Source organism: Nannospalax galili, unplaced genomic scaffold, assembly GCF_000622305.1.
Source record: "Nannospalax galili isolate Female #2095 unplaced genomic scaffold, S.galili_v1.0 scaffold1189, whole genome shotgun sequence".
Classification (NCBI taxonomy): Eukaryota; Metazoa; Chordata; class Mammalia; order Rodentia; family Spalacidae; genus Nannospalax; species Nannospalax galili.
In genome coordinates, this window is record NW_008360313.1 from 2,468,145 (window position 1) to 2,494,754 (window position 26,610).

Consider the following 26,610-nt stretch of genomic DNA (forward strand, 5'->3'; position numbering starts at 1 on the left):
TCTCCTGTCACTGAAGGAGGACCTACTAAGCAGCCTTTTATGCCCTTTTGATCAAATCCATGCCCACTCCCTCTCCTCTAACTCCTCCCATAGATAAAGTAAAATCTTTATCTTTTCAGCATGCAAAGGCTGAACTCAGAGAGGAAAGATTTGTAAGCCACCAGAAAGGCAACACAGCTTCACCTAAAATAAACTTGTGTTATACGAAAGCACACAGGTTTGAAAAGATAAGTAAAATGGGACAGAAAAACTGTAGATAGTAAGGGATAGTAATGGTAAGGCTATAATGGGAGTGGAATGTTCCAGAAGGTCTTCTTCAGAATTTAGACCTTAAATCAGCCCTAGAGCTAAATGCTATTCAAACAGGTGGTGATAAGGAGGTTCAGAGCCTGTGGTAGGGGAATGGATTTCCCAGGCTATTTGGATCCCTGTCTTGCCCTTTTAATATCCTTCAGTTAGAGGAAATGCATAAGTACAAAAAGCTACTCTGAATTAATTACCATGTGAAAAATGAGTTTGAACTTTCCTATCCACAAAGACATATATTTTAACATCACCTAATTGATCCTCAGATAATGCTTGGAGTATACTTGGTTGGGAAGACCCCTCACAGTGACTAACTGAATGCTTAACTCTCTGGTAGGATAGTTCATAGAGCAAATAAAAATAAAGGGAAGTGTAGTAACCAAGAAATGGTAACTCTCTTCCTCATATAGGCTTGTGCAGAGACCTGCACAGACTTCTAGGGTCTCTGCAGGAAACTCATGTTTCCCAGACTTGGGCCTTTGGAACATCCTCATCATGGCCATTCAATGTAATTGAACTTACTTTAATGCCTGCTTTTCTGGTGGGGTAAAATCCCCTCACCATCTTGCTTTGAAATTCAGCAGTTTCACACATATTCTTCACAAATTATTAAATCCAGATTCTGGGCTCTGGGATGTTTGAAGGAGCCCCATGTTTCTGGAACATGCCACATCATTTATGGGTGAAGTGCCAAAGAGAAAACCAGTATTCCTCAAAGGCACTAGAGGAAGTGACCTCTGGGAGACAGAGTGCATACCATTGACCTTTGCAGGGAAGCCCTCCCCCAGGCTGTCACTAACTCCTATTTTCCACACATTGTTAATGAACTCTGCAGGGAAACTACAGGTTGAATATACTTTGTATATGGCAATGGACACTTAAAGGTTAGAGCAAGTTGAAAGCATAAAAAAGAAGGCCCAGGGCACTGTTGGTATTTGAGGAAATAACATCACCTTTAGTAATCCCTCAGGAATCACTGTTTGAGATCATGTGACAGTGATCCACTGTCATAAACCACTAGCTGAGGGCTTGTGGGCAAGCTAACAATCTTCTCTGAGGTTTCAAAAGAAAGTGATCACATTAGAATTGATTTTTAAGGTCCTTATATCTCTGGAATTTATGTCTTAAGCACTTTGTTTTAAAATACAGGAGAGAGTATGATGGATTGTCATGTATTCCGCTGAAAGGCTTGTTTTAACGTGCTATTAAAAACATCCCACCAGAAAATGTTAAGAAGAGAATAAAGTCAAGTATGAAATGTCAGGCAGCATGGACCTGGAAGGCTTGTCTGAAAAGCTGAGCTGAATTCAGACCTAACTCAGCTGTCCAGGATGATGTATCCCCTTGGATTACTGACCTTTGTTTTGTTTTGTTTTTTGAGACAGGGTCTACTTGTAGGCCCAGCTGTCCTGGAACTCACTATGTAGACCAGGCTGGCCTTGAGCTCACAAAGATTTGCCTGCGTCTGCCTCCCAAGTGCTGAGATTAAAGGCGTGCGCCACCACGCCTGGCTTAGCTGACTTTTAAATGCAGCTTCAGAGGGGACATTGTTCCTGGAGGCACTCTCCTTAGTGATGACACTCACTTTTTATGTTCAGGGTTACCACAGGAAAGGGTGAGCAAGCTGGGGTTGTGGGGTCTATTCCACTGGGGGTTGAGGAGTGGATGGGAGAAGGATTGGAGAGTCAGTGAGGACCCCATAGCACCTGTCCTGACCAGCTGCTGGATTGTGCTGGAACAGCCACATAGTGGTTCTCCTCCCTTGGCATCTCTCATCTCACCCTTGACCTGTATATCAAGTTGGATTGGTTTTCTCAGCATGTGGAGGCAACTTTCCTGCCAGGACTTAACTGTGAAGGGGTTGACTGGTGTGGCTGGGTATAGTAACTTCACAGCTCATTAGGTGACTTAACTGTTTCTACTCTGTGCTGCATGGGACTTCTAGCCACATGCTCAAAAAATGGCTCTCTCTCTTTCAAGTATTGGGTTTGAGTTCTACTAGGAGAAGGGGGGAAAAAAAAAAAGAGCAACAGCCATGGCTAAATCTGCCCCCTTTTATTAGAGAATTAATAGTTTTTACTATTTTATAGTCACGGTCTAACCACCTTCCCTCAAATCTCCATGCATGCAAATGGTTTTTTTGTTTTTGTTTTGTCTTTTTGAAACAGGGTCTCCCAGTAGCCCCAACTAGCCTGAAACTCATAACGTAGACCAGGCTAGCCTCGATCTGACAGAGATCTACCTGCCTCTGCCTCCCAAGTGCTGGGATTAAAGGCATGCGCCACCCCGCCCGGCTCGCAAGAGTATTTTTGTAGGCTCAGCTGGTACCTAGTCAGAGTTTTGCTGATAAGTGAAGAGCAGGGATTTTGGCTGAATAATGAGTAACACTGTTGCACTACTACAATTTTTTCTCTGAAGACAAGATACGCCTAGTGTGCCACGTTGTCCACCATTTCATTGTTCATTCATATATTTGTTGATTGGTCTTCATATTGACTACCTACTATCTTCCAGACACTGTTCTAGGCATTGATCAAAGCATTATAGATCAAGGAGGCTGGAGAGATGACTCAGCAGTTAAGAGCACATATTGCGGACCTGAGTTGGGTTCTTAGAGCCCATGTTGGGCAGTTTAGAACCACCTGAAATTAAACTTCAGCTCCAGGTGATCCAGTGCCCCCTTCTGGCCTCTGTGGGAACCTACACTCATGTGTACACCCTCCCCCCATACACATCATTAAAAATAAAGATTTTATAGATCAAAACTTCTTTTCCTCATGGAATGTACAGTCTCGAGAAAGAAAAAGGCATTAACAAGCTAAACAAGTAAGGGCACACACAGGTGCTAAGGGGGGATGTTGAGAAGGGAATAGAGTCAGAAAGTGTAGGAGCAGCTAGGAAGGCTTAGTAGTACAGACAGAAAAGGTTTTGCTGAAAAATCGAGGTAAATTTAGACCTAAAGGAAGTGAATAACCCACAAAAGTATTTCATAAGGGTGTTCTGGGCATAGGGAACAGCAGGTGCAAAGGCCCTGAGGTAGAGGTTTCATTTACATGAGAAGTAGTGCACAGGCCAGTGCAACTGGGATAGCAAGAATAAAAGGTAGTTTTTCCTGTGAGGTTGGAGCAAAAACAAGGAGCCAACTAGACTGTACAGGGAGCTACAGGTCTAGCTAAGGACCTTGGGCTTATTCCAAGTAACACAAGAATCTTTTAGTGGTTACGAGAAAAGCAGTGAGTTGTTCTGACATCCATTTTAACAGACTCAGTCTGCTTGCTAAATTGAAAATGGGAGAAAGGCAGAATCAGATAGACTAGTCGGGGGTGTGTGTGCGTGCACGCACACGCCGGCCGTAAAGCTTGCATGGAGGTCAGAGGACAACTTTAGTGAACTGATTCTCTCTTCTGCTATGTGAGTCAAAGGAATCGAACTCAGGTCATCAGGCTGGCAGCAGGCACCATTACCGCTGAGCCATCTCCCAGCTCCTCCACCTGATCTTTTAAAACAGGGTCTCTCATTTAACCTGACCCTCAGTGATTAGCTACACCAGCTGGCAGGAGATTTATGGGGATGCTCATAGCTCTGCCCACCCTGTGCTATAGTTACAGGCAACACCTCCACGCCAGGCTTTTTTGGACGTCAGTGTTGGGGATTGAACTCAGGGCTTCATGCTTGCTCTGGTAATCACTGTCCCAACTAAGCCATCTCCCCAGCTGCCAAAGAAGGCTGGACCAGACTGGTGATTGCTGAGCTATGGCGAGACATGGTTGAATTTTAGATACATTTCACATGTAGAGCCAGATTTGTGACTGGACTAGATTTGGGATGTGAGAGGATGTGAGGAAATCAGGAGTGACTCCAAGGTTAGAGTCTGAGCACCTGGAATGATAGGGATGTCATGTGATTCTGAGACGAGGAAGATCATGGGAAGAGCTAGTAGTTTGGGACTTGTTAGTCTTGCAGTACCTGTGGCAGTTTGTATGTGCATGTGAGTACAGGTGCCCTTGGGGGCAGAGGTGTAGAATTCCCCCTGGAGCTGGAGTTACGGGAGGTTGCGAGCTACCCAACATGAATGCTTATAATAAACTCCGGTCTCCTGCAAGAATAGTATGTGGTCTTAATCTTTGAGCCAGGGAAAGATGTTGAGTGGCCAGCTGGATGCCAGAGTCTGAAGCTCTGGGAAGTATTGTTGGCTTCTCTCCATCTGGGCCAGTTCTCCTAGGTAGATTCTTTGTCCAGTCGCCTGTTGAATCATCACGGTCACTTCTGGCAGCAGCATCAGATAGACTTGGAATGGCCTTGGGCTGTTCCGACCTGGCGCAATCTGGTTTTGCCTTTAGACTTTGCTGGGATTCCAGTTCCTGGCAGGATAGCCATGGGCCAATGTCTCTGAAGGTTTCCCTGAACCCTGTGTGGAAGGTCTGACTGTTTGCTCCTCTCCCACTCTAGGGAATCAGTGTGGTGTGTCCGGTTGCAGTGTCTGGTAGTTGGAGGAAGGATGCCTGCCTTGTGGGCAACTGGACCAATGTTACTCTAATGAAGACTGGCTTCCTTCAGGTAGTAGTGCCTTCTCTGCCTGCTTTCCCTGAAACACTTCCTCTTAGGGCTCACAACTCTTCCCTGGATGAGTTGTCTTCTTCATGAGCTGACCCGACTGTTGGTGGGCCTAGGCAACTTATAGCGGGAAGGATTTATTTGGCTTATGGTTCCAGAGGGATAAGAGTTGATCAAGGCAGGGAGGCATAGTGTCAGAGATGGCCAGAGCAAAAGCTGAGTGTGCACATCTTTAAGCAGGCACAGAAAGCAGAGAGAGCAATGGACTAAAAGTAGGCAAGCTATAAACTTTCAAAGGCTACCCCCAGCTAGGTCAGACCTCCTAAAGGTTCCATGACCCTCCCCAAACAGCATGCCAACTGAACAAATGTTCAAATACTTGGAGTCTATGGGAGGACATCCCTCATTCAAACCATCATACCATGTAACTTATCCTTGTCTCTGGGATGGGTACAGATGCTTCATGATATCATTCAGGGGCTCAGCCTCAAAGCCTCGTCTGATACCCCGGAGCTAGAGTTACAGAGATTGTGAGCCACCTGATGTGGGTGCTAAGAACTGAACTCTGGTCCTCTGGAAGAATAGCAAGCTCTCTTAACTGCCTAGCCTTCTCTCCAGCCCTTTCTTTATGACTTTCCTTACTTTGTGAGGCAGGGAACTTAAAATGAAGATACCCAAATTTAATTGTGTGTGTGTGTGCGTGTGTGTGTGTGTGTGTGTGTGTGTGTGTGTGTGTGTGTGTGTGTAAGATATACCTAACAAAATTTACCGTCTTGATCATTTATAAAAGTACAATTCTGTATATGAACTACATTCATATCATTGTGCAACCATTACCACCATCCATGTATAGAATTTGTTTTTTTTCAAACCTGAAACTGTACCCATTAAACAATAATTGCTCCCTCCCCAATTGAGGTCTTCCTCAACCTCTGACGGCCACTATTCTGTCTTCTCTCTTGATGATTTTTTTGTTTTTGAGACAGAGTCTTCCTGTGTAGCCTAGGTTGGCTTCGAACTAGTAATCTTGCCTTACTAGTGAGTGCTGGGATTATAGGTGTGCAACACCATACCTAGCTATCTTCATGATTTTGACTACTCTGCATGCCTCATATAAATGGAATCACAAAATAATTGACTCTTGTGACTGGCTGATTTCCTCAAATTCATGTTCACCTGTGTTGTAGCATGTATCAGAATGCCCTTTCTTGTGTTAATGCTGAATAAATTACTGTATTACACACATTTGTCACTGGGCATCTGTATTTTAGCTATTATGAATAATGATGTTCCTCCCTCCCCCCTTTTTTTTTGAGACAAGGTCTCACTTTGTATCCCTGACTGAACTTGAACTCACTATGTAGACCAGGCTGTCATTGAACTCACAGAGATCTGCCTGCCTCTGCCTCCTGAGTGCTGATTAAAGATGTGTGCTACCACGCCTGGCTAATAAGGGTGTTCTGAGCATGGATGTATAATATCTCTGAGACTCTGGTTTCAGTTTATTGTTATTATTAGTGTATGTCACAAATGTGCATGGAATTGAGAGGATAACTTTGTGGAATTGGTACTCTCTTTCTACCGTATGTGGGTTTCAGGGATCAAACTGGGGTCACCAGATTTGTGTGGCAAATGTCTCTCTACCCACTGAGCCATCTTTCCAGTTGTGTTTTCAGTTCCTTTGGATTTATACTCTAACATGGAATCGCTGGATCATATGGTAATCCCTTAAGTTTTTCAGGAGCTGCCCTACTATTTTTCTTGGTGGCTGTACCATTTTATATTCCCACCAGTAGTGTACAAGGTACAGTTTTTCACATCACCGTTTTTTCACACCAGCTCTTGCTTTCCCCACTTGGGTGGTTTGGCAGTTTTGATAGCCATCGTGATGGCCAGGAGGACATATCTCATTGTGCTTTTGGTTTGCATTTCTATAAATTATTGGTGACACTGAGCCTCTGTTCATGTGCTTTTAAGCTGCTTGTTTATCTCTCCCTTTTTTGGGGGGGAAAATTTTAAGTCCTTTGCTTATTTCTCAATTTGGTTATTTGTATTTTTGTTCTTGGATTTTAGGTGTCTACTTTGTATCCTGGATATTAATGCTTTATTGGATACACAATTTGCAGTTATTTTCTCCAAATTTGTGGGATAGTTTTTTTACTCTATTGAATAAAAATTGAGCATCTTTGGATGCATACAGCTTAAAATTTTCATAAAGTCTAATTTCTCTCTCTGTCTCTGTCTCTCTCTGTCATTGCATGTGCCTTTGATCATTGTCAAGTCCAATATCATGAATTCATGCATTTTTATTACTTTCTTCTTCTTTTACAGTAAAGTTATTAGACTAAATTAAAGATTATTAATTCTTCATTCTACAACTAGGGAGAATAGTCTGTGCAGATTTAATAAGCATAAAGTAGATTGAAAGTTGGAGCATGTAGCCCAGCTGGAGCAGAGGCTCTGTGCAGGGGTGGGTGGGTGAGATACACAGAATGAAGACAAGGCTAGGCCATGTAGAATGTCATGTGGTGTGGTGAATGATGAATTGAAGATAGACTAACAGCCACGGGACCAACTAATACTTACCGTTACTTTGAACTAGCCACTTAACCTTTCTAAACCTATTTCTTGCTTTACTTCATAGAACCAGGCACTATTTTAAGAACTGTACAAATACTGACTCACTGATTCCTCCCACCAATCTTATAAGAGGTACTCTCTTATTATCTCTGTTTTACAGATGGGAAACTGATGCTCAGAGAGGTTAAGTAACATGTCAAGAGCTTGGATTTGGAAAGACATTGAACAGACATGCTTGCTTTAACTCTTGTGAACAGGGTCACAGTGTCAGAAAGCACCCTGAAGTACAGACTTCCAGCCCCAGTTGCTGAAGGATGCTAAGAAGGGGACACTGAGGGTGTTTGTGCTCAGAGCACCAAAGCCACATTTCTCTGCCTAGCAAACGAATTAAGAATTTAGAAAGAGACCACACGGTCATGTGGGTTTGCATGCTAGTTGTCTTTTCCTTCCTTGATTCACTCCCAAACAGACCAGAGCTCAGGCCCATTTCACATGCTGAGAGGTTCTGAACAGGCACATGACTGGTTCGTGGCGCCTGGTGGGGAGAAGAGCAAAGCGCTGTACATTATAGCCAACTCTGGGAAGGCTGGGTGGGCACACCCACCTGGGGTAGCAGAGGATAAGTCCCTGCACCTGCCATCTTTGGGCCAATTTTCATGTGACTGCCCAAGGAGGATGAAAGAGGGGACTGCAGAGAGAGCTCTTTAGGCACATAGATATGGAGACCTGGGGACTCTGAGCCCTTTTCTGGCTCCCAGCAAGCTGTGTGGCCTGGTTTGTGGGTGGGATTGGAGTGGGGGTTCACACTCATTTCAGTTATCTAAAGTACAGAGCAAGGTGGTTATTAGAACTTCTCCCCAACTCCTCCCAGCCCCAGCTACTGATTGATGTATATAAAGTGCTTTGAGGTACACAGATGAAGGATTCTGAAAATATGGCCAGAATAGCACGGCCACCTCATTGGGGCTTGTTTGAAGTGATGCTTGAAATACTTCCTCTCCTGAAGGGCTATTTGAGCATCTCATATATTTATTTGTTTGTATTTGGTTCCCTTAGAAGATGGCATTTGTGGTCCTAGCTTTGCAGGTTGGTCAGCTCTTCCTGAAAATGGGTTGCAGGATGTGTGGGGTAGGAATGAAGGGTATGGTCGGCTCTCAGAAGGAGATAGCACCAGGAAACTGAGCTATGGCCACCCTCAGGAGAATTGAAGGTTATCAGAAAATAACTTTATGCCAAAAGGAACTTATGAGCTGAACTCCAGCAAGGACTGGCATGTCTTGTCCTGTCCAGTGATCCCTTGTTAGAGACACATTAGGAGCCCTGCCTCCTTCATCGTCATGGTGCCCACTTCTTTGCAGGCTCTCAGGCACCCGTAGTGGCCCTGTTTGTAAGGGGCATTATGGAAGTAGGGAGGCCACTTTGCCTCACAGTGCTTGTTGACTGAGACTTCTGACTCTGAGGTGCTCTGAGGGTGAACAACTTTTCTTCACTTCTATATGAATGCAGTTCATGGATCCAAGATGAAAAGGATAAGAAGTTTCAAAAAGGCAGCTAAGGCAGCAGCAGTCTGAGAAGTTGGTGTAAAATTGACAAAGAGGCGTGTAGTCTTGCTATGTTGAATGCAGAACACGATGTGCCAGAATATGAGAGAGAGAGAGAGAGAGAGAGAGAGAGAGAGAGAGAGGGAGGGAGAGAGAGATTTGGGGTATAAAACTGAGAAAAACAAGAGTTTAGAATCTCAGGATCTTCTATGAGCATTTGTAGTTGGGTTAACTGGTACCTCGTTCCTTTTCCTAGTACAGCACACAGTACACTCTCACTCTCTCACTCTCACTCTCTCACCACAGTGTCAACGGTGGCCATCTGCTACAAACCCAGGCTCTTGTTTTGCCAGACTACAGCCTTTGATTGACTAGTTTGTCCTCTTAACACTTCCAGCCAAAATCCTGAGCCAGGGTCCTGTGACCATTCCTAGGCCAGTTGCTGTGAACATCTGGTTCACCCTAGGTCAAGAACTGACTCCTAGAACTGGAAATGGTGTTAGTTTTGCCAAATTGAGAAAAATAAAGGAAAGGTTGTTTCCAGGGTAAACTCTTCAAATGGCACCACTAGAGGCAGTGAAGGCACACTTGTGTAAGATGCTGTTTAGGTGCCAGACACAAATAGACTCACTCTTCACAGTGCCTCTATGTAGAAGATAAAATTCATTTCACAGACAAGGAAACAGTAGTCAGTGAATTTACCTAGAGTCATGGAGCTAAAGAGTGGAGGGGCTGGGCTTTATTTAACCCAGGCAGAGTGATGTCAGAGGTGTAGTCTTAGCCATGATGCCCCTGTCTTCCCTACTAATGCAGGCAGCAGTAATAAAAGCTGGAAATATCCACTACAAGTCAGTCATAATCAGAATTCTAGGGAAGGATGTGAGGCGAGATCACAGAATATCCAAATCACAGTCCAGTAAAAGACAGAGGCTGCTCTGAGTTAATCTGTCCTCCTAAGTCAATGCTCTTCTTGAATTGTTTTTTTAGGAATCACCGTGCAAACTGGTTTGTAGAACTCAATAGATATCATCTCTCTCTGCTGTCTTGTTTTTTAATCCAAAATGGATGTTGATTGCTCTTGAGTAAAAAAAGCTTGGCTTTGGATAACTTGAGACTGTTATCAGTAGTCTAATCCAGCAGAGGATTTACTGTCTTTGGGAATGTCCACCTAGACTAAAGGCAGTTCCCAAAGAGGAGGGACATCCTTGGAGCTATGGCCTTAAAGGTAAAGTGAGTAGCTGTCCAGCTTCCCTGGGACATGTTGGAGGGGTTTCTTTCAGGGTTAATTGCTTATGAGCATTTACTACCTCAATTGTGTTACTGTTTAGCTGTGTTTCAGAGAGAGTAGGAGGTGGGGTGTTGGGTCAGGCGGTGTGGGAGTTCAGAAACACCTTTGAGTCTGCAGCAGAGTTGCTCAGGAGAGTGGAAATGTGAGTCACACTGGAATTTGCTTCTATTCAATGGGCCCTGGCTTGTCAGGCCCCTGGGTAAGCTGGCTGTTAGCCAGGAAGCCTGCACTAGCTGGGGCCTTTCAAATTCTCTCTTGTTCTTTAAAGCTCCAGCTCTGAGGGATTTGCTGAGGTCTGCGCTTGCCCACTCCAGGCCTTCTGGCAGAGAATGGGACTTTGGATTTCCCTGGGAGGAAGCTGTTTGTTTTATGTCCCTCCCTGTATCCTGGGGAGGGTTGGAACAGGAGCCCTCAAGATGACTACCAACTGCAGCTCCTGTGTTCTGCAGTTCACTCACTGACTGGCCTGCTAACAAGGCCACAGTACTATGTTTCCTTTGTCCCATTTTTATTCTCTAAGGGGCTGCCTTTATGATGATAACTCTCTTACTGACTCAACAATGACAAAGTATTAAAGTCATTCACAGCAAATAATTATTCAGTTGCCTACTGTGTAGCAGGCACCTGACCAGATGCTAGGAATGCAGCCATAACCAAAGTCTTTGCCCTGAAGACTTACTAATTTGTTATATTTTCACTCCAGTCACATCCTTAAGAATTTCCATGTTCAGTCATGCAGGAGGAGTACATTTAAAAAGTACTTATTTATTTTATTTTTATGTGTATGAGTGTTTTGCCTGCATGTAAGTGCACTGGTATTGTATAATGCCCATGGAGGCCAGAGAGGGCAGTCAGATCTCTTGGAACTGGAGTTGGGGGCAGTTGTTAGCTGCCATGTGAATGCTGGGAACTGAACCGGTGTCCTCTGCAAAAGCAGCCAGTGCTCTTAACTGCTGAGCCATCTCTGCCAGTTCGTGGAGTACATATTTGAGATCCTTTATACAGGATGATTATAGTCGTGACATATGTTTCAAAATTGCTAAGTGTAGATTAATTTTTCATCTCATGGGAGTGAAGAAGTACGTCAGGTATTGAATATGCTAATTAAGCTTATTTATTCATCCTATAATGTACAAAAATGCATCCTATGACTATATAATCGCTGTCAACTAAAATTATAAAGAAGCTCCTATTTGGTGTTTTCATTTTTTCTTGTTTTTTTTTTTTAGTATTTATTATTTTTATTTTCTGTGTATGCATGCATTGCTTGCATGTAGGTAAGTGTACTCGCATCATGCAGTGCCCATGGAGGACAGAAGAGACTGTTGGATCCCCTGGAACTGGACAGTTGTTAGCTGCCATGTGGGTGCTGGGATTTGAACCCGTGTCTTCTGCAAGAACAGTCAGTGTTCTTAACCGCTGAGCCATCTCTCCAGCCCCCATTTTTTCTTGTTTTTAAAGCTTCTAAATTAGTCATTTTTGTAGTAAATTTTATGGTTTACAGTTCTTATTTAGACTTTTCTACCTATTTCCTTTCTTATAGTTACTTCTGCATCCTACCCCTTATGTCTGGATTCAGTTCTCTTCATGAGGAGTCATTAGTGAGCATTCAGGGGAGCTCTGTCTCAAAGGTATGTTTCATTCTCTTTCTAATGACAGTATAGAGCTCTGAGGCCAGTGTTCTTTTCCCTAGTACTTGATTTATCTTGGTACAGATTTTTTTTTTTTTTATGATTTGCTCTTAGAACTAGATACACTTTCAATTTGAGGACCTGTGCTTCTGAATTCTGTATGACCAGCAGTGTAGATAGCGCAGGTCCAATCTAATGTCAGTTGGATGTCAGTTGGATGTCTTGACTCAAGCAATAGAAACTCTATTCAAAATAACTTAAAAATAATAATTTTATGTGTTCGAAAATGTATTGTATCCCATAACAAAAGACTAGGATAAAGTTAACTGTAGGATTTAGTAGCTTGTTAGTCAAAGACCCAGGATGGGCTTATTTAGCATGTTAGCCTAGGACACCAATGGTCCCAAGATGGCTGCCACGGCTCCAGTTCCCTTCTTCACCATTAAGATCATTAGAGTGATTTGTTTCTTCCTGGTAGATTTTTTTTTCCCATGAATTTTTACCCTCTTCCTCACCATAGATATTTCCTTGTGTGAACTGTAGGGAGAAAGGAAATAGAATAATTGTCTTATAGCCATCAGCATCTTCATCTCAGGACTAGTGATAGGATCAGCTTTCTTGGAGGAGTTTACCAGAACAAAGTCAGAGATCTTTTAGTAAGAAAAAACTGAGATTACTTTTCCAGTGGGCTTTCCACAGTGTTTCCTACTCCTCTTCTTCTAACCTCTCTGTTACCCCTCTGGAATGTATGTTGGCTCTTATCCTCCTTCCTGTCTTGAGTTTTATTTCATATTTTTAATTTCACTCTGATTACATTCTGAGTAATTTCCTCAAACCTTTTTTTCCAGTTCACTGCCTTTCTCTGTAGCTAAATCTGCCACTTAACATATCCATTGACTTTATTATTTGTTTACTGTGTATGAGTATTTTGCCTGCATGCATGTGAATGCACCATGTGTGTGCAATGCCCATGGAGGCCAGAAGAGGGCACTGGAATCTGTGGAACCAGAGTTACGGACAGTTGTTAACTCCCATATGGGTACTGGGGACCAAACCTGGGTCCTCTGCAAGAGTAGCCAGTGCTCTTGACTGCCGAGCCATCTCTTCAGCCCCAACGTGTCCATGGACTTTTGATATCTAAAATTTTAAATTCAAGAAGTTCTGTTTATTTTGAACAACTGCATATTAGTTGGGTATCTTTTCCCCTTACCCTCTTTCTCTCCCTAAGATCTCACTATGCAGGCGAGATCCTTTTGCCTCAGCCTGGGATTACAAGTGTATGACACTCCACCCGGCTTTCTCATGATACCTTGTTATTTCTCTATTCTCTCTGCTTTCTTTCCCCTTTCAGACCTTGATTATATTTATGTTATTCTAGTCATCTTTTCTATCAGTTTAAGTTCTTGGAATGTCAATTTTCTTGTTTTTATTTTCATCAGGGTTTTCTTTTGGTCTTTTTGAGACATGGTCTCCCTGTAGCCCCAGCTGTCCTGGAACTCACTATGTAGACCAGGCTGGCCTTGAACTCACAGAGATCCTGCCTCTGCCTTCCAAGGCTGGGATTAAAGGTGTGAGCTACCACGCCTGGCTACCTTTTCCTTAACTTGTATATGGATTTATGAACTTGGATTTCTGCACCATGAGAATTGTATAAATTGGAACCTTCATCAGCAGGGCGTGTGTTTCAGTGTCTGATTTCTTATGGAAAAATTTTTGGTGCCCTGCCTTGTGAGTCCCAAATCCATCTTGAACTATTTCTAAGACCATTATGATGCATATATTTCCTTTTCTTTTTTCAATTAACCTTTTTTTCTTTTTTTAAGGTTTTGGTCATATTTAACATTTGTATGCATTTGGAATAGGAAAGATGTTCACATCAACTAAGTCATGTTGCCAGAAAAGAATGTCATAGTAAGTAAAAGCTACTATGCTTTTCTTAGGCAAAGTAGTCATATCTTGTTTAGTTGCTTTTCTGTTGCTGTGATAAAACACCATGACCAAGGCAATTTGTAGACAGAAGAGTTTATTTGATTTACAATTCCAGAGGAATAAGAGTCGAACATGGCGGGGAGGCATGGCAGTAGGGGCAGCCAGAGCAGGACTGAGCAGTCACATATTTAATCACTCAGGAAGCAGGGAGAGAGGTGGGACAAGGCTATGAACTTCCAAAGCCAGGCCCCAATGCCATGCTTCTTCAGCAAGGCTGCACATCCTAGGGATTCTATGTCTGTCCTAAACAGCACCACCCACTGGGGACCATATACCAAGTGTTCAAATACTTGAGCCTATAGGGACACTTCTCTCATCACCACAGTACTTTTCATTCATTTTCTCATTTGTCTTTTAATTATATGTAAATTTCCTAATTTTTCTCAGTATAGTAGGGAATTCTAGGGTCCCGCTTTTATGCTTATATATGGATAGTGAGTTCATACCAGTTATCCAGTTGACACCATCTAACACCACAGGATGTCCCCTTACCTCCTTGTTTAAATTGATCTCTCTTCTGCCTCAGGAAGAAGCTTGTGTTTTCTTGCTCTAGACTCTTAAGTAGTTGGAAAATTCCAACTCTATTACCAACATCTGAGTAAACTTGATTCTTGTTTGTGTAATATCCACCATTGAGGGTGCAGTCAAAATACTGTGTTTAAAAGCTGCTTGATTTAAAAGCTCTTTTCTCTGTGTGAATATGTTTTTAATATATTAGGTTTAATTTTTTCTTTCCCCAATAACTCTTAGATTTACTTCTTGCATCCATTTTGATTTCTTTTTGCTATGTAAAATCTTTACATGGCCCAAAGTTCAAAATATTTTTCCTCCCATGTCTTTCTTCATTTTTATTTTATGTGTATGAGTGTTTGGCCTGCATCTCTCTAGCCCCTCCCATGTCTTATTATTTATTTATTTATTTATTTATGTAATTAATTGATTAATTAATTGATTTTTGAGATAGGCTGTTACTATGTAGTCTTAACTAGAACTTGATATGTAAACCAGGCTAGTCTTGAATTCACAGAGATCTGCCTGCATCTGCCTCTGCCTCCCAAATGCTGAGATTAAAGGTTTGTGCCATCATACCTGTCTCTTGACTTTTTTACCTTTCTTATCTTTCTTTTTGGGTAAACATATGTGTATATGCATCTCTGTTCACACTTCAACATCTCATTTATTTCCCTTCTTTATTCTTAACAATTAATTGTTTTAGCGAATAAAACAATGCAGCAGTCTGGTACTTCATATCGGACCTGCGTTTTCGGGTCTCCAGGTGCATAAATAGTTCATTTTGTTAGACATTATGTCCACTGGGCTGTGCTATTAGACAGGAGTTTTTTTGTTAGAGAGTGTTTGAAGAATGTTGCCAAAATTTAAATTGTTTCCTTGTCTGAAAGAAAAACAAAAACAAAAAAATCCATGATATCTCAGTATATTTTAATTCTCTGATTTTGAGTGAAATTGAGCAGTTTTTCATAGACTTTTGGTCTGCATTTTCTTGTAGTTTTTTTTTTTTTGTACATGTTTTATCCATTTTTCTTGTTTTATCCTTTTTCTTTCAAAGGAATTGTTGGGGTTGGAGTGATGACTCAGCAGTTAAGAGCACTTACTGCTTTTGTAGAGGACTGGAATTCAGTTCCCAGCACCTAAGTTGAGTGGTTCACAACCATCTGTAAGTTCAGCTTCAGGGGATCTGACCCTCTTCTGGCATCTGTGGGCACCCACAACCGAGCGCGTGCACACAAACACACACACACATACACACACACACACACACACACACACACACACACACACACATACACACACGCACGCACGCACACAGAGGAAGGAATTAAATATTTTTAAAAAGAATTGTTTATAAATGCAAATGATTGATTCTTTATCTGTGATAAAGTTGTAAATATTTTCTCCCGTTAACATTTGGCTCATGATTCAAAGTCTGTTCCTGGCCGTGTAGGCCAGGCTGTCCTTGGACTTTCCAACAGGTCCTCCTGCCTCTACCTCCTGAGTGCTACAATTACAGGTGTGTGTGTGTGTGTGTGTGTGTGTGTGTGTGTGTGTGTGTGTGTATCTGTTTTCTTTTCTTTTTTTTCTTTTTTTTTGTCTTTTTTGAGACAGGGTTTCCTTGTAGCCCCAGCTGTCCTGGAACTCACTATGTAGACCAGGCTGGCCTTGAACTCACAAAGATCTGCCTGCCTCTGCTTCCCAAGTGCTGGGATTAGAGGTGTGCACCACCATGCCCGGCCAAGTCTGTTTTCTTACTGCTAGCACAGTTATTTAAGAATGATATGCTTATGTGACAGTTTTATTTTGATATACTAAGTAATAATATACTTATGAAAGGCAACAAAATCTAGAACTTGACAACTAAAGACAAAAACCCTAAAGAGCATTGCAAAGACATAGTCGACACACCTACAAAGCATATTCATGACACAAAGCTGGAAGAACTATGAAGTTGTATAACTGAATCAAAATTCAGAATATTTTAACAACCTGGAAATGTAGTCATGCACAAAGCAAACTTTAGTAAAAATAATGTTTTGTACTAAGGCTTAGAAACATTAACTCCGTATGTTCAAGACTGGGGACATCTGCCTTCACAGAAGTTCCTGTATTATAAGCTTTGGGTGTTAGTTGACCACATACTTATATAAACTCAACAGGGTGATATAATTGCTGCAAGAAGAACGTATTCTTAGAGTGAATATTGGAAGATAATTGGTCCTGGTCATGAATACAGTTGCTCCTTTGCACCTGACATTGGCTAGACAGTATGCAGAATGGTATGTTCAGCTTGAGAGACCCCCTCCTCCCTCAGATCAGGAGGGCCATTGACATCTTTGAGTCAGCACTAAAGGGAGGCTGGCTCAACAAAGCCTTTAGTCACCATGGTGACAAATGGTTGGGAGTTGGAAAGGTTAATCTGGAGAGGGAAGGCTATCCAGGGGTTGAGGGGCTTGCATGACCCAATCCTGCTCCAGACAGCTTGGCTGAGGGGCACCTTTCCAGCAGGCCCTAGGACTGTTGAGAGGGGAAGGGCTGCTCCCTGTGGCAAAGGTGCCTGGGCATGGAGGGTGAGGGGACTGTCCTGCTGTTATGCTGGGGTAACTTAGGCACAGGGGTCCTTGGCTCCCTCACAAAAAGCTGTGTCCCTTCTCCATGGTTTTTTCTATTGGTGGAGAATGGGAAGGGATCTGTGGAAGTTTTTGGCTGATTAAAGTAGATGAAAAGTTTTGGAGAAACACTTTAGTCTGCAGGATTTTATGTTAAAATGTGTCAGCCTTGAACTTTAGCCAAAATCCTGAGCCAGTTTCCTGAGAGCAATGATTGTACCTTATAGACAGTGTTATCTATGGACCAAGATGACGCCACCATGTCCCCATCTACAGTTAGTGAGAGCATCGTTACCTCCCTCACTCTGTCTGATAAGAGCAATAACCATGTTTCAGAGTGACCTATACTCAGGGAACCTGCTCAGGGAACCCGGAATGATTCCTACAATAATCTTACTGACAAACTTTAATGTATAATACAAATCCACTGAAATGGGGTTAAAGTGCAGATTTTGATTCCTTAACTCAGGGTGGCCTATAGCTCTTATGAATGAGTTCCCAGGTAATGATGATTTTGCTGGCTGAGAAGCCACCCTAAGGAGCAAGGGTCTAAAGCAGCAATCAGCAAGGTGTCCCCCTAGAACACTTGGGACAAGCTACCTGCTCCTGTCTGCTTGTTTAAAGTGTAGACTTGGGTTGGGGTATAGTTCAATGGTTGATTGCTTGCCTAGCATTTGCTGGGCTCTGGCTTCAATTTACATGAGAAATAAATTTTTTAAAATTTTTTTATTGAATTTTTGTGTATTTCATATAGAACATCTTAATCAGTCTTAATCATCTTTATACCCTCCTCCCCCACTGGTACCCTCCCGTAGCCCTGCTCCCCTCCCCCCGCCGGAATCCATACTTTCTGTCACTTCTGTTAAGGCCTATCAAGTCAAGGTAGTGTCCCCAGATGTCCTTCAGTGAAAATTCATTCCCTGGGGTCTAGGCAGCTTATCTAGAGTCCCTTCCTTTAAGAAGATCAGCTCTTCCTCAGCCAGCAGTAATCAGCTGCCAATGATCGAGATTGGGAGCCTGTTACCTATTTCCACAGTTCTTTGCTGGGGTTTATCTGCTTGAGCTGAGAAATAGCTTTGTTTTTTTTTTTAGGGGAAAAGTTTATTTTGACTCAAAGCTTTAGAGGTTTTAGTCCAAATAGGGTCAGTTAACCGCATTGCTTTTGGGCCTGTGGCAAGCAACATGTCATGATAGGAGCACATGGTAGAGCTGAGCTGCATCCCTTTTGGCAGCCAGTCAGCAAAGAGTTGAAAGAGGAAAGGACCAGGATCCCATAATCTTCTTTAAGGAGTACATCTGCCAGTGACAAAAATCTCTCATCAGTTCTCGTCTCCTAAAGGCTCCACTTTCCCCCACTCCCAAGTTGGTGCCAAGCTCTGGACTAAAGCATTGACAGATGGGTCTTTGGGAGACATTCCAGAGACTATTGCAGGGGTTTAGTCTGAGGGAATAGTCATTCACACAATTTTACACAGTAGAAATTATAGAACGTAGGCTAATTCTATAGAACTTTCATGGGAAAGCCTGGTGAAGAGTCTCCAGACCAGTTGGGTAATGTGCGGCAAGTACCCTCACTAAACCTCAGCTCCTTCTTTCCCAAAGTGGAGGTGATGTGATCTGATGAGTCTTTTCCACCTCTGGGTCTCCTTGTTTCTGCAGTTGTCCAGCATGCTTTGCTCACCGTATCCTGAGGTCCACTGACCATGAACCTCAACTCCTCCCTCGGCTACAGGAAAGAGCTGAGCAACCTCACTGCTGTGGAGGGTGGTGAAGGGGGCGCCGTTGTCACCGAGTTCATCGCCATCATCATCATCACCGTGTTTGTCTGCCTGGGCAACCTGGTTATTGTGGTCACTTTGTACAAGAAGTCCTACCTCCTTACTCTCAGCAACAAGTTTGTCTTCAGCCTGACCCTGTCCAACTTCCTGCTGTCCGTGCTGGTGCTACCGTTCGTGGTGACTAGCTCCATCCGGAGGGAATGGATCTTTGGCGTGGTCTGGTGCAACTTCTCTGCCCTCCTCTACCTGCTGATCAGCTCAGCCAGTATGCTCACTCTTGGAGTCATTGCCATCGACCGGTAAGCTTGCCTCAGAGAGTTGGAGGATTGCAGAGTGAGGGATCTCTGCTCCATCCACTTCAAATGATCTTGGCTCCTTAGGGAAGCTCTGGAAGCCTCTTCTTGAGGTGGGTGAGCAAGCTGGGTTCTGCTTCGCCTTCATCTCCTTAGCTGGAGCACTTCTGCTTGTATTTATCTGTATTGCATTTGTAGTGAAGTGCACACACGAAGTTCTGGTCCATGATGGACTGTATATGTGATGGTATGTATCATGTAACCTATATGTGTAGTAGGTCTAATGCCTAAGTTTTATGTCAGTATACTCTATGGTGTTTGCATAAGAACAAAATCATCAAATGAAACAGTGCTTAGGATGCAACCTTATTGTTAAGTGATATGACTGTGATTTTCTTTTTTTCATTTTAATTAAAAAATTTATATATATATATATATATATATCAGTGTTTTGCCTACATGTATATAAGTGCACCATGTGTGTGCAGTGCCCACAGAGACCAGAAGAAGGCTTCAGATCCTTGGAACTGGAGTTACAGATGGTTGTCAGTCACTATGTGGGTGCTGGGAACTGAACCCAGGTCCTCTGTAAGAGCGGCCAGTGCTCTTAACCACTGAGCCATCTCTCTAGTCCCATGATTTTATTTTTTTTAAAAAAGAAGGCCCATTGCTTTAGCAAACATGCCTAGAAACCTCTAATTCTTGTTTTACAGATGAAACAAGAGCTGAGTAGAGTGGGATGTCAGAGTAGGAACTGAGTCCCAGGGCTTCAGACTCAGCTGCCCTCTCCCTGCCATGTGCCTGCCATGTCTTGCTTTGGTCTTGGCCCTACCTTGACTGGTGGATCCAGATAGAAGCCTCGTACCTCCCTCAACTCCTCTGTTCTGTGAAGTCAGGCCAGGACTGGCCAGGGGAGTGGAAGGAAGGAAGATAGCTCAGGAAACAGACAGTGGCTCCTGGGGGGAGCTTTTACAACCTAGCTGCTCCCACCCTTGGTATAAGTGGTGCTCAGAAAAGAATACTGCCACTGGCCATGTTCCTTAGATGCACAGCAGGCTCTTCAGAGCCCTGCATTGTGCTGGAAGATTTAGTTGTACAAGTCCCAGGTGGGTTTTGGCAGCAAGGTTCCAAGCCCTCATTTATTAGGATTTTTCTGATAGTTCCTTAATTCATCATAGGTAAAAGTCACTTCATAACAAGGAGAGTGGAGTGACATGTATGTGATTTTCTGGAAATTGGGGAGGGAGGGAGGGAGTTAGTCGTAGGGTCCGGGAAAAACATAGAGGGGGCTAGCTAGGGACGTTGTTACCAGCTGACACAAGTCCCCAGACTCCTTTGGATGTTCATCATGGTTGGACTGGTCATCCTAAGCACAGTTTCGTTGGATCCTAAGGCTGAATTCCTGACCCCCATGGCTGTGTAGAGAATGAATGGAGTCATGGGTCAAAATGAGTAAGTTAGCATCGAAATGTCTGTTTTCCAATAATAAAAGCAAGCTGGGCAGGGTGTTGCATGCCTTTAATCCCAGGCAGAGGCAACTGGATCTCTGTGAAACTGAGGGTAGCCTGGTCTACATAGTAAGTTCCAGGGAGCCCCTGTCTAAGAAAACCAACCAACCAAAAAAAAACCCAATAATAAATTAATATAAATCTAAGGAATGAAAGAAGAATGTAATCAGGAAGACACTGTTTTCAATGAATTTGTCTCTTATAATTTTTAGTTATCTACTGTATATTCTTTTAAAAGATTGTTGTTTTTTTTTTCTTTTGAGACAGGGTCTCCCTGTAGCCCTAGCTGACCTGGATTCACTATGGAGACCAGGCTGGTCTTGAACTCACAGAGATCCACCTGCCTCTGCTTCCCGAGTGCTGGGATTAAAGGCATGTGCCACCACGCCCGGCCCCATATTTTATTTTTAATTACATGTATATGTGTGTTGGTGTGTGAGTGCAGATGCCCACAGAGTTCAGAAGAGGGTGTTGGATCTCCTGGAGGCAGAGTTACAGGTGGTTGTGAGCCAACATGGGTGCTGGGAATTGAACTCAGGTCTTCTGCAAGAGCAGCCAGTGCTTTTAACTACTGAGTCATTTCTCCAACCCAAGACTACATCTTTTAAATGGACTCATGACATGATTGGTCTGGTGTTCTGCTTTTGTCACTTAGTGTGTGATCATGAGCATCTCCTGTGATAACTGTGGAGAACATATTGTTAGTGCTCATGTGGTGGTCCATCTGTGATGGGTTCGTAATTTTCAGTCCCCTGTTGCTGAATTTGGGTGGCTTTACCTAATAGCTCCCTATTGCACTCTGGTGAGCACATCCATTGGTGGAATTGCTGCATCTTCAGTAAAACACACTTTGAAGATACTCGGTGTAGAAAAGGCAAGTTGCCCTTCCAAAAGTTATACAGATGTCTTCAGCAGCTATAAGCTGGTAGCCTACCAAGAAGAGCTATATAACATGGAAAAAGATTTTAGAGGTTTGCTGGCAGTGGAGAGGAATTGGGTCTTATTGTCATTTTACTTTCTATTAAAATTGATACTGGAGGCTGGAGAAGTGGCTCAGCAGCACTGGCTGCTCTTGCAGAGGACTCAGGTTCGATTCCCAGCACCCCCATGGCAGCTAACAACCGTCCTTAACTCCAGTTCCAGGTGATCTGATGCCCTCTTCTGTCCTCTGTGGGCATTGTACAGCATGGGTGCACTTACATACATCTAGGCAATACACTCATATACATAAAATAAGAATAAATTAATTAATACTTTTTAAATATCCCTTCTCGGATCCTGTGGAACACAGAGCGAGGTGCAGCAGCTCAGGTACAAATGAAAATCGGTCCTCTGTGCCTCTGCAGCACAGTCTGTAGGTGAATAGTGCTTGGTAAATAGTGCCAGCAATCTGTAGAACTCCTAGCTCCAAGGGGATGTAAATTGGTTGTCTTGAAGAAATGGTTCATCTCCTCCATCATCATAAGAAGGATTCACAGTGCTTTGGACAGATCTTTGTGACTAAAATGTATGTTACATAAAAAATTTAGTGTCTTGGGGCTGGAGAGATGACTCAGTGGTTAAGAGCACTGACTGCTCTTACAGAGGACCCAGGTTTGATTCCCAGCGCCCACATGGCAGAAAACAATGCTCTCTTCTGACCTCTGGGGGCACTGCACAACATGGGTGCACTTACATGTATTCAGGTAATACACTCAGAGACATAAAATAAAATAAAAATAATAAAAATAAAATACTAAAAAATAGTGTCTTTAGATATGTTAATGGCAGGTGATTTTTTAAAAATTATTAGACATTAATGTGATTTGAAAACATAAGTTGACTAGACTAGTTACCATTTTTATGTATTATATATGCTACAAAGAGTCAGAGGGAACAGAGAATAGGAAACAGTATTAAAAAATGCATGAGGGGGCTGGAGAGTTGGCTCAGCAGTTAAGAGCATTCACTGTTCTTGCAGAGGACGGGGTTCAGTTCCTAGCACCCACATGGCAGCTAGCAACTATCCCTAACTCCAGTTCGAGGGGATCCAATGCCCTCTTCTGGCCTTTGTGGACGTTGAACAGACATGATACACTTACATACATGCAGGCAATGTATTCATACACGTTAAATAATAAATAAATAAATAAATAAATAAATAAATGGGGACCCGGAGGAGAGAGGTGTAACAGGAAATAGTGGAAAGAGTTTGTTGTATGATTAAGAAAGTAGAACAGAAAACAATAGCTTGGTCATAATCTTAGCTATTGTGTGCTGCATGCCTGTCATGGGCCAGTCACTGCACCACACTGTCAACATTCAGCTCAGCTCGCCTTTATAACAACCCTATTGGTCCCCATTTTTCAGATGGTCATGGTGAAGTTCTAAGACCTTGCGAGTGTATTTGCCCAAGGTCACATGGATGTTAAGTAATTCCCCCAGTTCTGAGATGCCAAATGGAGGATTCTCAGTGGATCCACGGTGCCTCAAAGTCTGCGCTGTCCCAGCAGCCAGTCAGCATAGCTCAGGGCTTCTCAGCTCAGCACCACTGACTTCTGAGACTGGACAAATGTTTATGGTGCTGTGTGTTGTCCTGTCGTTATAGGTTATATGGTAGCTTCCTAGCCTTACCTACAAGATGCAACAACATCTCCTCAGTTGAGACAGCATAGAATGTCACCAGACATTGCTAAATAGTCCCAGGGGAAGGAATCATTCTCACATGAGAATAAGTCTTGTTGAGAATCAAAACATTCTCTTCCTAGTGAAAGAAATCACTAGGGAATGTAGCTCAGTGGTAGAGTGCTTGCCTACCATGCGTGAGGCCCTGAATCCGATCCCAAGTGCTAGAAATAAAGTCTGTTGAATTAGTTGAACAGATGAGCCCATAACAAGAGAGCAAAGGCAGAATGTAAGAAGAATGGCTGACGGGGTGGGAAAATCAGCATTTAAATATCACAGTGCTAAACTAGTCAAATGGAGCTAGGTAACTAGGGCAGTCGTTCTACCATGGAAGAGCTAGCTACACTGTGAATAAAGTCTGTTACAACAAGTGAGTCTTGAGTGTATGGCCACTCCTAACTTAGCTATGAAGTTGCTAGCGAGCCAGATCCATTTAAAATGCTTCTCATAGTTTCATTCCACACTGGGGTGGACTCATCAACTCCATTTCTAAAAATAGAACATAATACATGAACGTAGCTAGACAGCAGGACTGCTGGTTAGAGCAATCACTGGTGCTTGTAGGAGACTGTTCAATGTAAGTGAATGTGTTCACCCCAAGCGAGCTCTAGCTGGCATAGATTTTGTTCATGTTTTTAGTGAAGGCATCTTCCCAAACAGGAGTTACTGTTGGCATGACAAGAGAGCTAAACACCTGGTGTCCCTTCACATAAAGCAAGTTTTCAGCCAGATGTGCCATCCTCAAAGTTTCTTGGGAAGTTCTAAGGAAGATCAGGGCCTCAAAACACAACTAAAAGAAAACAAAAGAAACCCCTCTCTTTGAGCTGATGTTCACCCATGGGAGGAATGGGGCTCTTTTGTTAAATATTTTCCTTTGAACCTACAACTAGGCCTCAGTGAGATTTCACTTTACAGAAAGAGTTTCATGTCTGCTATCAGAATATATAAACTCATTTTGGAGGGAATGGAGGATTGCCTCTTTTCTTGACAGGCGTGCGGATTTGTGCTTTTAATGTATATAAAAGTTTTATCATGGGCTGGAGAGATGGCTCAGTGGTTAAGAACACTCACTGTTCTTGCAGAAGACCCGGGTTCGAATCCCAGCACCCACATGGCAGCTAACAACTGTCGGTAACTCCAGTTCCAGGGGATCCAACAGCCTCTTCTGTCCACGGCGGGCATTGCACGACACGGGTGCACTTACCTACATGCAGGCATAATACTCATACACGTAAAATAAAAATAGTAAATAAAATATTTAAAAAAATAATTAAGTGCATAAAACAGGCATTTAATTAAAAAAAAAAAGTTTTATCATAGCTGGGCCAGGTGGCATATGCCTTTGATCCCAGCACTTGGGAGGCAGAGGCATGTGGATCTCTGTGAATTTGAGGCCAGCTAGGGCTGCCGGGAGACCCTGTCTCAAAAAGAAAAAAAAAAAAAAAAAAAAAAAAAAACAAAAAAAAAAAAAGAACTAAAAGCAAAGTAACCTGTGGAGGGCATGCCTGTACACAGGGCTGTGGCCTGTGCAGCCTTTATGACTCTCAGAAAGACATCGGGGGAGCCAGCACTGGGCTGACAAGCCCTGGCTAGCCTAGCAAAACTCAGAAGGGAGAAATCACTGTCATGGCTCACAATAGTTGCCCAGACCCAAACCTTAGTCAGTAGGTGACATAAATACCACTTGTAACAATAAAGGAAAAGTCTTGTCTTAAAGTAGTAACTGGGTGTTGAGAATAGCCAGAAGAAATTTGTCAGAGGACATGGTCTCCCTATTGTAGCCCGAGCTGGCCTTGAATTCATAATATTTTTGCTTTAGCCTCCAGAAATCTGGGATTACAGGTGTATGGCACTGTATTAGTTATTTTTCTGTTGATATGATAGAAACACCATGAGCAAGGGAATTTCAGAAAAGGAAGAGTTTTAAATAAACTCTCCAAAGGTGAGTTTACGGCTCCAAAGGTGCAAGAATCCATCATGGTGGGGAGGCATGGCAGCAGAGGTGGCTGGAGAAGGAGCAGAAGCTAAGTGCTCACATCTTCAAGTAGGCACAGGAAACAGAGTGACTGGAGATCCAGCAAGGCTTAAGAACTCTGTAAGCCTGCCCCCAGTGATGTGCTTCCTCCAGCATGGCCATACCTTCTAAGACCTCCCAAAACAGCAGCACCAAGTGGGGACAAAATGCTCAAATACTTGGAGTCTATGGGGGACATTCTCATTCAAATCACCACAGACACCATGTGTGGCTCTTTAGATTCATATCTTATTAAAAAGTAGAGGAAGCCTTCCTAGAAGTAGCCCTCATTCCGACTTAGCAAACTCCTCACATGTCTCACCTGTCTGGGTGATGTCCCCAAGGTCCATAGCTCAACTGTCATCTGGAAAGCGGAAAGCATCCTGGCTTGATCCAGAAGTCAGAAGTGCCCACTGCCCCCATGGAAGCTGGGCAGGAGCCTGAGCAGTTTGAGGATTTCCTTCCTCAGGAGGAAGGGGAAAGGTCAACAGGAAAAAAGGAAATAGGCCAAACCACACTGCCATTCCAGGAAAGGCACCAGGGAGGTTCTTTTGGGGTGGCACTGGGAATTGAACCTACAGTCTTGTATGCTACAGGCAATAACCCTACCACCGAGCCACTTCCCCAGCATGCTTTCAGGGAGGCTTTTTATATGTTCTGCTCTATCCATTCCTAGGACAGAGGTTGTATGATTCCTATTTCCAAGAAGAAACTGAAGCTCTTGGGACATTAAATCAGCTGCCCAGGGTCATAGCTAGTAGACAGTAGAATTTCCATCTGTCCTTAGGGATTCCCAGCTCCAAGGGCATGCCTCTTCTACCTGGCTGCATGGCTTTTGCTAGATGAAAACCATGTATCGGTGTAAGATGATGATCACCTTAGCCTGTTCACTGGACACTGATCCTGCAGTCACACCATAGACACAACAGGACCCCATATTCAGGCCCAAAGCCCCCCAAGAAAGAAGAGTACCCTCTTTCCAGACTAAGACTTGTCCCTTAACTTGCAGCTCACCCTGAAAAGACACCAAGTTCATCCCCGAGTAGGATGACTGACTGAGGAGCAGCTCCTCCAAGGGGCACGTGGCTGATCAGCCTTGTGCTGAAGGTAGACTCAGAAAGGTCCAGGTGGAGGAGACAGCCTCATAGGTGATGTGTGCAGTATACCTATAGCTATTTTCCAACATCCTGTCTGTACCAGGCAGCATCAATGTGGCTACACCATCCCACACTTTGCCCTCATGGGAAAGTCCTGTTCATGTCAGAAGCATTCCCTTGGAGCAAGTGTATGAAAGGGGAGCGTATGGTTTACTTCCAACCCCATGGTCTGAATGCTCCCACCT

At 43.3% G+C, this 26,610-nt stretch overlaps 1 protein-coding gene across 17 annotated transcripts in view; it reads left to right on the forward strand.

Annotated features, from left to right (window-relative positions):
* Gpr161 (G protein-coupled receptor 161) overlaps window positions 1-26,610 on the forward strand; it is a 63,777-nt gene that overhangs the window by 12,429 nt on the left and 24,738 nt on the right. For 4 of the 17 annotated variants that reach the window (XM_029559502.1, XM_029559515.1, XM_029559504.1 and 1 more), the window contains exons 2-5: window positions 4,756-4,863; window positions 11,813-11,900; window positions 13,724-13,811; window positions 18,671-19,088. In XM_029559502.1, coding sequence (XP_029415362.1) covers window positions 18,715-19,088 — 374 coding nt within the window. In that variant the 5' untranslated portion in view covers window positions 4,756-4,863; window positions 11,813-11,900; window positions 13,724-13,811; window positions 18,671-18,714. Of the gene's footprint in view, window positions 1-4,755; window positions 4,867-10,067; window positions 10,207-11,812; window positions 11,901-13,723; window positions 13,812-18,670; window positions 19,089-26,610 lie in introns of those variants that run through there. The other 13 variants (XM_029559508.1, XM_029559510.1, XM_008824919.3 and 10 more) reach the window with 9 other exon arrangements.